We start from the raw sequence: 12,835 nt of genomic DNA on the forward strand, positions 1-12,835 counted from the left end.
GATTATATAAATGTATATACAGTATATACATGCAAATATTTCTTAAATATATATATGAATGTGTGTGTATTTATATATAAATAATAATTAACAGAGTACACACACATATATTATGTAAACACAAACTTTTATTTTGGATGCGATTAATCTTTTGACAGCCCTAATTATTATTTATGATGATAATCATTATAAGTAAATAATACATAAACATTTAAAGGCTTTATGCTGTTTAAAGTAAACATTGTTTATAAAAAAGATCAAGTGAAAAATAATCAACCATCTAGTAGGGGTGTAACGGTACACAAAATTGACGGTTCGGTACAGCAGTTTTACAAAATTGCTTTTTATTTATTTTTTATTTAACAGCGGTTTACTGAAAAAAAAGTGTCTGTCCTTAAATTAATTAAATTATAATTAAAAGTTTATTGAAGATATTGCTGTTAACTATATAGGGAGCCCTTACTTGCACATTAATATTAAAGGTTAACAACAGAGCCCAATCTATTCGCCTAAATTCAGTTGCTATTTATTTTTAGGTATAATAATCAACACTCAAATAACACATTGTGTGGCAACATGTAAACTTCACATGAGGCAGTTTTTGCATTAACTTCTAAATCTAATTAAAAAATAGTTTTTTCTTCAATTCGTTGTTGAAATATAATCATTTATACACAGTGTCTGTCATTTTCATGACAGGTTTATTTAAACACACATTAATAATCAAGACATCACTAACAGGTTAAGTAGAATATAATGAATATAACGGCTAATATAGAGCATATATTTAGTGAAAGAGTTGATTTCTCTTGTGAATAAAATTCTGTGGACACTGAATGACTGCCTGAGGTAAATGTGATGCTACATGACATTGTTTAGCTTACACCAGTTATATTGAGGTCTTTCCGCCGTTGAAACACTGATTGAGCGATTACACCACATATACACATGACAGTAAGTTGTAATGTATCCTCAGCATACCTTCAGATGTTCATTCATGTTTATTCTTAAGTAAGAGATGATCGATCGCCTTCACAGATGATCGCGTTCCGAAACGGTTCGGTATGAATACGTGTACCGTTACACCCCTACCATCTAGGCATGATTATTATTATTAGTAGATACGTAATATTATTAAATAGAGACGTAGCTAAATCTACTGTAGGCTACAACATTAGCCCAATATATTCTGTCAATTTCTTCACGTTAAACCAAACTTTTATTTTGACAGGTTGCCATGAAGAGCTCTGAGTGTCTGTTCATGATATGACAGTTTTCTCAAAACTTTTGTGCGCGAGCGTGTGTGTGTGCGCAGAACATGCAGGAGTAATATTTAAATAGTATTTTGCAGTTTAATATTCAAAGACACTAGTGTACATATTGGGCAAATGTCTGGAGTACTACAGAAATGCTGGTATCGTCACATTTTTATAATTTCAGCACTGACTTGGTACCAAAGTACCAGTACTTGTGACATCCCTACTAGGGAAATACTTCCAGTATTAGGCAATTATTTGAGGTTGTAGAACAGATTAGTCGAGTTGCCCCACACACACACACACACACACACACACACTCAGAGTATAGTTTGCTTCTGCTCGTCGGACGGCTTAAATCCGGACCAAGTCCAAATAATGGATGTTGCACCGGTGTTTTTCACCAGCTCCTCCGTTTCGCTTTCAGCTGTGTTTACTCAAGATGACGAATACGATGATGCGTTGCAGCTCGTGGATCTCACGGGTAGATTGCGTCATCAACATGCATTATCGTGAAATAAAATCTCTATCATAGGACAATTTTGTATCGTTTATATTGCATATTGTTTATATCGGCCATTACTAATTAGGGTGTTATTTAATTCAGGTTTATTGCATTATTTAAAATAATTGAAAATAAGTCATTTTGTGGGGGGTTTTCCCCCAAATCACTGACATAATTTATGAACTTGGCAATTAAAGAATAAAAATCCTGATTATTTTATCAGGACTGAGGTTGATTAATAGATTTATGCAAGAAATTATGAAACATTTTTTTTACAGCAGTTTAATTTAGTGGATGTTTTCATCCCGAACATAACGAAAGGCTAGGGAATTTGACCATGCACAAGGGTTAACGTTACGTTTTGACGTCACCACCGGGCTATAGCCTGTTTTTTAATACAGTCTTGTTAATACGATTACTTGCATTGACGGGTTATTGATTTACATGTAAACCGGTAAATCAGGTTATTTCAATAAACTGATTTTTGGTAGTTATCAGCGTATTGGTGTGCACGTAAACATGCTCAATGACTTCATGGGATGAAGATGTAGCATAAAGAGCATCTTACCATCTTAATCTCCCAGTTGACGTTCCACTGTTTCATGTTGCTGAAGCGCCAGGTCTTGATGGCGTCTCCTGTCCCGGCGTCCATACGGATCAGTCTGTTGTAGGTGATGCCAATCAACTCATCTTTCTTGCCTCCCTGAAACCTAATTTGATGAAATTTAATAATTAGCAACAGACAGGTTCAGTCTTTCTCTGACTAGATTATGTGAAGAGATGAAAGATGTAATGGCAGAAATAATAGGAAATTACTGCTTAAGAGGATATTTTTACCTAAAAAGGATTTTTACCTAAAAATTAAAATTTTGTCATGTCGTTCCAAACCTATATGACTATCTATTGTGGTACACAGACATGCAATTATAATCAATGGGGGCTGAAGCTTTAAGCAGAGATGTACAACATAATGTAGTCAGTCTAAAATTGTGTTGTTTTTCATTGACAATCATAACTGGCACTTGCATGAGAGTTCATGCAAGAAGTCGCAACGTCCAGTTAGTGAACAAATCATTTGTTTTTGAGTCCGATATTTTCAATCAATTGGTTTATCTGGTTCTCGAGTTCAACTCAATAATCTGGCTGCAGCATTGACCAGCTCATTTGGAAGATAAGAATAACTACATTCCAGTTTGTATTCGGCCCAGTCTGTTTTGATTGGCCTAGGTCTTTCCGCTAGTGTATTAAACTGGTTTAAAACATACTTTAAAGGGAGGCATTTTTATGTTAAACTTGGAGAACATGTGTCTGAGAAACATGAAACCCTCTCTGGAGTCCCACAAGGAAGCTGGCCTTGGTCCTTTATTATTTTCATTGTATATGCTGCCACTTGGTGACATCATCAGAGAAAACAATAGTTATGCTGATGGCACACAGCTCTATATTTCTGTCGAGCCAAATGATAATACAGCTGTTAATTATATTGCAACCTGCCTTATGGCAGTAAATAATTGGATGAGTAATAATTTTCTAAAATTAAATGAGGATAAGACTGACATTATATTAGTTGGCCCAAAATCTAAGAGAGAAATGTTGCTCGAGATTTAGTCAAATTGATTCCATGGATTAGACCGGAGGTTACAAGCCTTGGTGTTAGTTTTTAGTTTTGACTCCCATATTAACAAGGTGACAAAATCTTCATTTTTTTATCTAAGATATATAGCTGAATATAGGTTTATTGGAGGTTACCAGTTATCGACGAAAGAAAATCTGTCATGCAACCTTTTCAAATTATGCACCAAAACTAAGAAACACGCTACCATCGGATATTAGGAAAGATCTTTTTATCTTGGCATTAAATTAGTTACTCTAAACTGTGCTTATAATAAATCATGTCCTATTTTTTAGCATTTCCTGTCAGATATGTAGTGTATGATTATGTTTGATCTTTTATGTTGGTTTATCATATGTTGTGTATTTTATTTTGTATGTTGCATTTGACCTTTTTTAATTTCTTATGTTTGATGTACATGTTTTTATTGAACATGATTTTTATGTAAAGCACTTTGAAATGCATTACATGTCTGAAAAGTGCTATATAAATAAAGTTTATTATTATTATTACTCTGCTCTGATTGGTCGGATGGACAAAAATATTTAAAGTTGGATATATATTACATCCAACTTTACCCATATACATAAAGTACACTCACAAAGCAATATATACTACATAGCAAATCTAATCTGCTTGATCGTTTATATCATCACTAAGATGTAAACTATATTATCGCCCAGCTCTAAATGAGACTATAAAGCATGAAGCTATTAAGAAAATAATAGATAATAACATTAACAACATGATTTTCTGTAAAGCTGCTTTGAATCAATGTGTATTGTGCAAGGAGCTATACAAATAAACTTGACTTAATAGTGCAGAAGAACTACTCAGGGATGGTTTTATGGTTTGTCTCGTTTTAAAACCCAAATCAGCCCCCATTCATTTATATCCACAGAAGAAAGGAAGTTGGATAGGTTTGGAACAACATGTAAAAGATGAAAAAACCTGACTTTTTTTAAGCTTATTCTTCCGAGACCAAATTTCTAACAGTAACATGCTTTCTATCCCTTCAAAAAGGACGTCTGTTTTTACTGGCACACAAACATTTAATCACGATATCTGACAGAAATGTCGGGTTTTCTAGAAGACACTTACTTGGCAAGAAAATGGGTGATTCCAAACTCTGGCAAGGACTGCCATGCCTGTATGAAGCGCATCTTGGCCTCAATGAGGCTCATCTGCGCCACATTCTGATGAGCTTCCAGAATACGGGCGGAAATCTGAGGATAATGCATATGTGAACATTAATAACGCTACGAGTAATCATAACTTAAGCAGAAGTACAGAGTGAGCACACAGACACGCTGTCATTAGGAAACAACCCCAGGGAAGAATGCAACACCAGACCCTTCAATATGATCCTGCTGTATCCAATCACCACTAATAACACAGTGAACATACGAGATCCTCCTCTTGTTCAAGCATCCCTTATGATCTGCTATGCATGCGACTTAATATACATACACATAAGTCATTGCAATCCCAGTTACCATTGTTTAGTCCCCATTTCCCCAGAACATGAAACCTTTTCACATAAAGAAATGAGTGATGTCACTGGAGTCTCCCACTGATCAATGACTTGCCTCATAAAAGTCTATCAGAGCAGACCAGCTGATATGCTACACACTGCCTAAAAGGGTCTTTCCATTACACAGAAGCCCCTTTTGAATTTTGAAATTATGTTTGTAAGATTTTAAACATCCTATTAGACAAATAATGTGTTGATTACAGTGAAAACTATGGAGTTCCTGTGGGGACATGTTGATGGAAAAAATATGAGGCAGGAGAAAAAAATATTGCAATGCTTTTGCGTTTTCTAGCAAAACTATTGCGTTCCCCCAAAAAACTTTACTTTCCCCAAGAAACTTTACATTCTATTGTAAAACTATTGCGTTTCCCAAATAAACTTAACATTCTATTGTAAAACTATTGCGTTCCTCTAAGAAACTTTACATCTATTGTAAAACTATTGCGTTCCTCCAAGAAACTTTACATCTAGTGTAAAACTATTGCGTTCCTCTAAGAAACTTTACATCTATTGTAAAACTATTGCGTTCCTCCAAGAAACTTTACATTATATTGTAAAACTTTACATTATATTGTAAAACTATTGCGTTTCCAAAATAAACTTTACATTCTATTGTAAAACTATTGCGTTCCTCTAAGAAACTTTACATCTATTGTAAAACTATTGCGTTCCTCCAAGAAACTTTACATTATATTGTAAAACTTTACATTATATTGTAAAACTATTGCGTTTCCCCAAGAAACTTTACATTCTATGTAAAACTATTGTGTTTCCCCAATAAACTTTACATTCTATTGTAAAACTATTGCGTTTCCCCAAGAAACTTTACATTCTATTGTAAAACTATTGCGTTTCCCCAAGAAACTTTACATTCTATTGTAAAACTATTGCGTTTCCCCAAGAAACTTTACATTCTATTGTAAAACTATTGCGTTTCCCCAAGAAACTTTACATTCTATTGTAAAACTATTGCGTTTCCCCAAGAAACTTTACATTATATTGTAAAATTATTGCGTTTCCCCAAGAAACTTTACATTCTATTGTAAAACTATTGCGTTTCCCCAAGAAACTTTACATTCTATTGTAAAACTATTGCGTTTCCCCAAGAAACTTTACATTATATTGTAAAATTATTGCGTTTCCCCAAGAAACTTTACATTCTATGTAAAACTATTGCATTTCCCCAAGAAACTTTACATTCTATCGTAAAACTATTGCGTTTCCCAAATAAACTTTACATTCTATTGAAAAACTATTGCGTTCCTCCATGAAACTTTACATTCTATTGTAAAACTATTGCGTTTCCCCAAGAAACTTTACATTCTATTGAAAAACTATTGCGTTCCTCCAAGAAACTTTACATTATATTGTATAACTATTGCGTTTCCCAAATAAACTTTACATTCTATTGTTAATCTATTGCGTTCCTCCAAGAAACTTTACATTCTATTGAAAAACTATTGCGTTCCTCCAAGAAACGTTATATTCTATTGTAAAACTATTGGGTTTTCCCAAGAAACTTTACATTCTATTGAAAAACTATTGCGTTCCTCCAAGAAACTTTACATTCTATTGTAAAACTATTGCGTTTCCCAAATAAACTTTACATTCTATTGAAAAACTATTGCATTTCCCCAAGAAACTTTACATTCTATTGTAAAACTATTGCGTTCCTCCAAGAAACGTTATATTCTATTGTAAAACTATTGCGTTTCCCCGAGAAACTTTACATTATATTGTTAATCTATTGCGTTCCTCCAAGAAACTTTACATTCTATTGAAAAACTATTGCGTTCCTCCAAGAAACGTTATATTCTATTGTAAAACTATTGCGTTTCCCCAAGAAACTTTACATTCTATTGAAAAACTATTGCATTTCCCCAAGAAACTTTACATTCTATTGTAAAACTATTGCATTTCCCCAAGAAACTTTACATTCTATTGTAAAACTATTGCATTTCCCCAAGAAACTTTACATTCTATTGTAAACCTTTTGCGTTTCCCAAATAAACTTTACATTCTATTGAAAAACTATTGCATTTCCCCAAGAAACTTTACATTCTATTGTAAACCTATTGCGTTTCCCCAAGAAACTTTACATTCTATTGTAAAACTATTGCGTTTCCCCAAGAAACTTTAAAATTTTATTTGTAAAACTATTGCGTTTCCCCAAGAAACTTTACATTCTATTGTAAAACTATTGCGTTTCCCCAAGAAACTTTACATTCTATTGAAAAACTATTGCGTTCCTCCAAGAAACTTTACATTCTATTGTAAACCTATTGCGTTTCCCAAATAAACTTTACATTCTATTGAAAAACTATTGCATTTCCCCAAGAAACTTAACATTCTATTGTAAACCTATTGCGTTTCCCAAATAAACTTTACATTCTATTGAAAAACTATTGCGTTTCCCAAATAAACTTTACATTCTATTGTAAAACTATTGCGTTCCTCCAAGAAACTTTACATTCTATTGTAAAACTATTGCATTTCCCCAAGAAACTTGACATTCTATTGAAAAACTATTGCGTTTCCCCAAGAAACTTGATATGTAATAATAATAATGTTAATAATAACAACAACAATATTATTATATTTCGGGATATAATGCTTGAAATTATAAAAAAAGAACAATGCTGACAGTATTGCAGTCTAATCTGACATTATAAGCCCCAGAGTGTCTTCTATATTCATTAGAATATTTCTAAAATATCCACGAAATGAGAGTTTATACAGCATTCAGGCAAACAGCTGTTCTGGGGGAGACACCAGTGACTCAAAACATGATCTTTAAATGTAAAGCAAAAAAAAACTTGAAATGTGAGCATTGGGTTGAGCTCCAGCAATAAATGCTAAAGTGGTTAATGGAAGGATTACTGGAGTAAGACAGCACCAGTGTTAGTTAATCATGGACATTTACCAGCTGTCAAACGAGTGACTTACCAAGTCCCTGACAAAGCCTGGCTGAGGAGGGTGGAAACAGGAAGAGGAACACGGAGAGGAAACAAGGGAAAAGCAAATAAATGAACAATGCAGCAAACAAGCAGAATAACAGAATCAAAACAACAGTTAATCTAAAGAGTGAGAGAAAAGGGCAGGGTGCACATGTGAGTAGGGGAGGATCACTTTAGGCAGGAGAGAGCAGAGGAACTGGGATCACATTAGGTCCAGACTGCATATACTTTACAAAAGTCTAGGATAAAAATATAAAAGGTGTCCAAAGTTCATGGCTGCACTGCAAAAAATGCTTTTCTTACTTAGTATTTTTGTCTTGTTTTCAGTCCAGATATCTATAAAATCTTACATTAAGAAGCATTTACTAGACAAGCAAAAGTTTTTGTCTTGTTTTAGGGGGAAAATAACTCAAAATTAAGGAAGTTTTTGCTTAAAATAAGCAAAAAAATCTGCCAATGGGTTAAACAAAATAATCTTAATTCAAACAGAAAACAAGATTATTTTTCTTACCCCACTGGCAGATTATTTTGCTTATTTTAAGCAAAAACTCCCTTAATTTTGAGTTATTTCCCCCTAAAACAAGACAAAAACTATTGCTTGTCTAGTAAATGTTTCTTAATGTAAGATTTTATAGATATCTGGACTGAAAACAAGACAAAAATACTAAGTAAGAAAAGCATTTTTTTTGCAGTGTGAACTGTAGTTTATGTTTAACCTGAAACATTTTTCATCCCACTTCAAACCATACACCACAAGGTGGCGCCACACACACCCCCTCTGAAACTCCCCGCCATTTGGATGACTACATCCGCTTCGCTGCTCTTGTTGAGTTTAACAAGCCTGTAAGTGAGAAAGTCATCTATCCTTGCTTTCTGTCCCACGTCCTCTGGGAAGCCTTTGAAGAAATGGAGCTTGTAATGCATGGATAAGTGTTCAGGAATCGTCTGAACTCTCATATTGCAATCCGCCGTCTTCTTCCCAAACTCCCGCTCCACATTCCCAGGCATGGCTTGTTTAGTGTATGTTCCCGCCTGTTTCTGAAGACCCCACCCCAACTCCTCAAACTCTCTGGGAGCGAGTGTGATGGGAGGACAGGAAGTCCACCATCCCCCAGCATCACAGAGGCTGGATTGAGTCCAGGGCCACTGTAAGAGGACACCAGAAGCACACAGGAGCTTCTGTTGGCTCACACACACGGCCCTCCACACATACTTTCACTTCTCTCTTGTTTTCGAGTCAAGTATAACAAAAAGATATTATTTCGAAAATAATGCTCTGCAATGCAAAATTGCTGTGTTTAGCGCACACCTTTAGAAAAAGCTGACGTGTGTAAAATTGTTTATTTACCATTATCAGTTGCCAAGTAGGGCTCAGTTATATATTTAATATTTAATAAACTTCTGTTTATTACTACGCATTAGGTGTGTAACGGTACTAGGGATCGACCGATATGGATTTTTTTAGTGCCGATACCGATTTTTTCCCATCAGCCTTAGCCGATGAGCGATACGGGCTGCCGATTTTCTTGAGCCGATATTTGGAGCCGATACTGCTTTTGCTCCTTCAATTTACATCATAAAAATGATCAGGATGATCAGGATGATAATTTAAAATTTACAATTTAAAAAAGGAACATTTATTGAACTAAAAAAAAACAATATTTAACAAATAGTAAAAACTGGTGAGGTAGAAGAAAAAAAAAAAGAGTTCAGTGGTGAAAATAAATTCTGAAAATAAATATTTAAGCATAAATAAAATAATTACACTATTGCACACAGTGTCAACAAGCAAGCAGCATAATAAAGTGCACACTGACTGTACTATACTTCATTTTAAAACTATTTACAACCTAGTCATTTAATGGTTACACTCTAAAAAATGCTGGGTTAAAAATAACCCAAGTTGGGTTGAATATGGACTAACCCAGCAATTGGGTTGTTTTGACCCAGAGGTTGGGTTAAATGTTTGCTTAAAACAACCCAATTGATGGGTTAGTCCATTTTCAACCCAACATTGTTTAGAGTGTAGGTGCACTTCACTTAATCTCTTGTAGAGCAACACCAGCGGTAATTCAGGAGAAAATCTCCCAATGCTCCACATGAAACTTCAGTCTTTCCACCTTTTACCATCGTGTCAATTCTCAATTGATTTTGATTAATATGCGCGAGGGAGGGAGAGCAAGACAGTTTGAAGACGGTGAGAGCTGCCCTGTGGACGCCTGTCTGTAAATAATGCAGGAAAAAAAAAAAAAAAACGCAAATATCGGCCCGATATATCGGTCTAACACTAAACGGTACACAGAAGTCACAGTTCGGTACGTTTATATGTCCCAGATTCCTGATTGCTTAGAATAAAAAATGAAGGAATTGTTGATTTTTTTTACTGTAATCGATAGATTGGCCGAAGCTGCTGTAAAATGCAACGGCTGTTTTTAACCTTATTGGTTTAATTAACGTGTTGTCTACGCTGTCAGAGTGAGAGTTTATTAACGTGATAATGGCAGATGCACAAAGTTCAATATAACGCTTTTTCAAGAAATCATGGAAAGACGAGCGAGAAGGAGAGAAAGAGCCGACAGTGAGTGAAGCCGTTTCCAGGACACGCATATTATTTAGCACAAAACTCAAACGCAAAATGCACAAATGATTTAGTCTTATTATAACAGCAACTTAAAATAATCCGTTATTTATGCTCATACAGAATAAGACATCATAAGAGTCAGAGACTGTAAAGGGTCTATTTTTATTTGCAGGGTTTCTGCAGGTTTCACCAAGTCAATTTTAAGACTTTTTGAGACCTTTTTAAGACCATTATGAATGAAATTTAAGACCTATAAAAGGAAATGCAGTCACAAATTTACTTGCAAAGTACATAAATTTATTCAAATTGAACAAATTGATAAACTTGCACTTACGCATAACTCAATTCCACCAGGATTTTGTGACTTTTTTTGTGATTTTTGAGATCAAAATGACTTTTGTGGTGGTAATTTCCAGACATTTGCATTTTTTTCATAATTAGGACACCACATTTACCAGATTATGTAAGATGCACAACAGCCACACATGACAATATAATAAAAAACTAAAATACATAAATCTTGTTTATTTTGGTTTAGGAATAATGCAGGATCAAAAAAAAATACATGTTGATTTTTCATTATATTTAGTAATTGCAGAAACACGAAAAACTGGAGGACTATTAGCGAAGAATAAAATCTGTTTTATGTGTCTGTGGTACAATCTGAAAGACACTCCAATAACACGAAAGCTGATTGGCTGCAATATAAGCTGCATGTTGGTCTCATTTGTAGTCGACTGTATTACAGCAAATTATATTTGGACCAATTAAACTTTCTAAAGTGCTGCAGGATTTCAATGAGCATTAGAGCTAGCGTTACATGGGCGTAGGAAAATTAAGACCTGTTTAAAATGATTTAAGACCTACAACAGAATACTTCAGCGAATTTAAGACTTTTTAAGGCCTAAAATTTAGATTTTGAAATTCTAGACTTTTTAAGACCCCGCGGAAACCCTGTATTTGTGTACCCTCACAATATAAACAAAACATTGTGCTTCTGAAAAATAACAAAAACAAACAGGATGCCGTTTTCTGCCGTCCCGGTTTCCTTTCAGTGAAGTTTGTGGAGCGCGTCACAAAAATCAACTGAAACTCAGCGTATAGGCTACTAGCACGCTCTTGTGTGCATCTGAACTCTTGTTTTGGGTTGTGCGTAGTGTTGCTTTCGTCAACGAAAAGTATGACTAAATATCGTCGTCAATGAATCTTTATCACGTGACGAAAACGAGACGCAACGTAAATGCTGGTCATGTGACGGTGACTATAATTAAATGTATAACGCAATATTGTTGACGAATAAAAACGAGACTAAATGTGGTTCACAAAATAAAAACTATGCTAAAATGTCTCTTCATTTTCGTTGACGAAAATGAGACGAGACGAAATGTTATAACTTTATTTCGTCTCGCTTAGTCGCGTTATTATTATTATTTTATTATTATATTAGTTTATCACTCTCTTCAAGCCCCACTTGCAGCATTATTTAGAAGATGCGGCTGCGGTGAGTTAACGACAACAAACAAAGTTAAGTCTGACACAGGGACGGTAATTGTTTCTCCTGCGGTCGTAAGGTGTTTTCATCCTTTCTAGAGGCTAGTCAGTGATTTTATTGTCGTCTTAATCCAGAATATCAGAGTTTTTCTCCCACCACCCGTGTAAAAATCCCCGGCCGAATGACCTAAGTTACTGTTTGACAAACACCAAGGTCATGTGGTGCCGTCTGAAACCACATCTCTGAGTTTACAAGAATATATCACTTCAGAATTCACTGTTTATATCCTTTTTGAGCCCTGCGGAGCACAGTCCGGTTGCGCTTCGCTGTCATTTGGATGCATTTTAAAGATCTAGATTCTAGACTCTTATAACTGAAATGCTGGCAAGTATTTACAAGAGCAAGATATTTCATCACCGCTCAAAAAAAAAGAAAAGAAAAGACAAAGCACGTAAACATTCAAAATGTGCCGTTATAACGGCAGCGATTATATACGTTAAAATAACCGCAGCATTATGATTACCTCATAAGCGAATAAGAGGCTGTATTCACTTATTTCCGCTCATTTCCATGCGGAATAAAATTACATCCTTTATTTTGAGATAAAATACAAGACGGAAAACCATTTTAGCTAATTAAATAATAATTAGGATATAATTTTCCTATTATTAAATTACATTTGCATTTATTCTTATTACGACATTTGGAAAAATTGAAGTGGAAAATAAAACGGGTGTTGTGGAAAAAGATGGGGAGAAATGTGGCCACAAAATCACAGGAAAAAACGAACCCTAATGTTTTTATTTAAATGTATGTGTGTACTTCTAACATGTTTGGTTGGTAAAATAAATATGTTGTAAATTCAAATCAGATTGTCTTCCGTGTCTGGAATGGATGT

General features: G+C 34.6%; 1 protein-coding gene across 4 annotated transcripts in view; it reads right to left on the bottom strand.

The window, feature by feature from the left end:
• Positions 1-12,835, bottom strand: part of fermt2 (FERM domain containing kindlin 2) — a 100,456-nt gene that overhangs the window by 5,448 nt on the left and 82,173 nt on the right. For 2 of the 4 annotated variants that reach the window (XM_079833458.1, XM_079833456.1), the window contains 3 exons: positions 7,854-7,874; positions 4,475-4,599; positions 2,330-2,471 (listed from right to left, as the gene is read on the bottom strand). In XM_079833458.1, the coding sequence (XP_079689584.1) occupies positions 2,330-2,471; positions 4,475-4,599; positions 7,854-7,874 (288 nt within the window). The remainder of the gene's footprint in view (positions 1-2,329; positions 2,472-4,474; positions 4,600-7,853; positions 7,875-12,835) is intronic. The other 2 variants (XM_079833459.1, XM_079833457.1) reach the window with 1 other exon arrangement.

Source organism: Gobio gobio, assembly GCF_949357685.1.
Source record: "Gobio gobio genome assembly, chromosome: 13".
Classification (NCBI taxonomy): Eukaryota; Metazoa; Chordata; class Actinopteri; order Cypriniformes; family Gobionidae; genus Gobio; species Gobio gobio.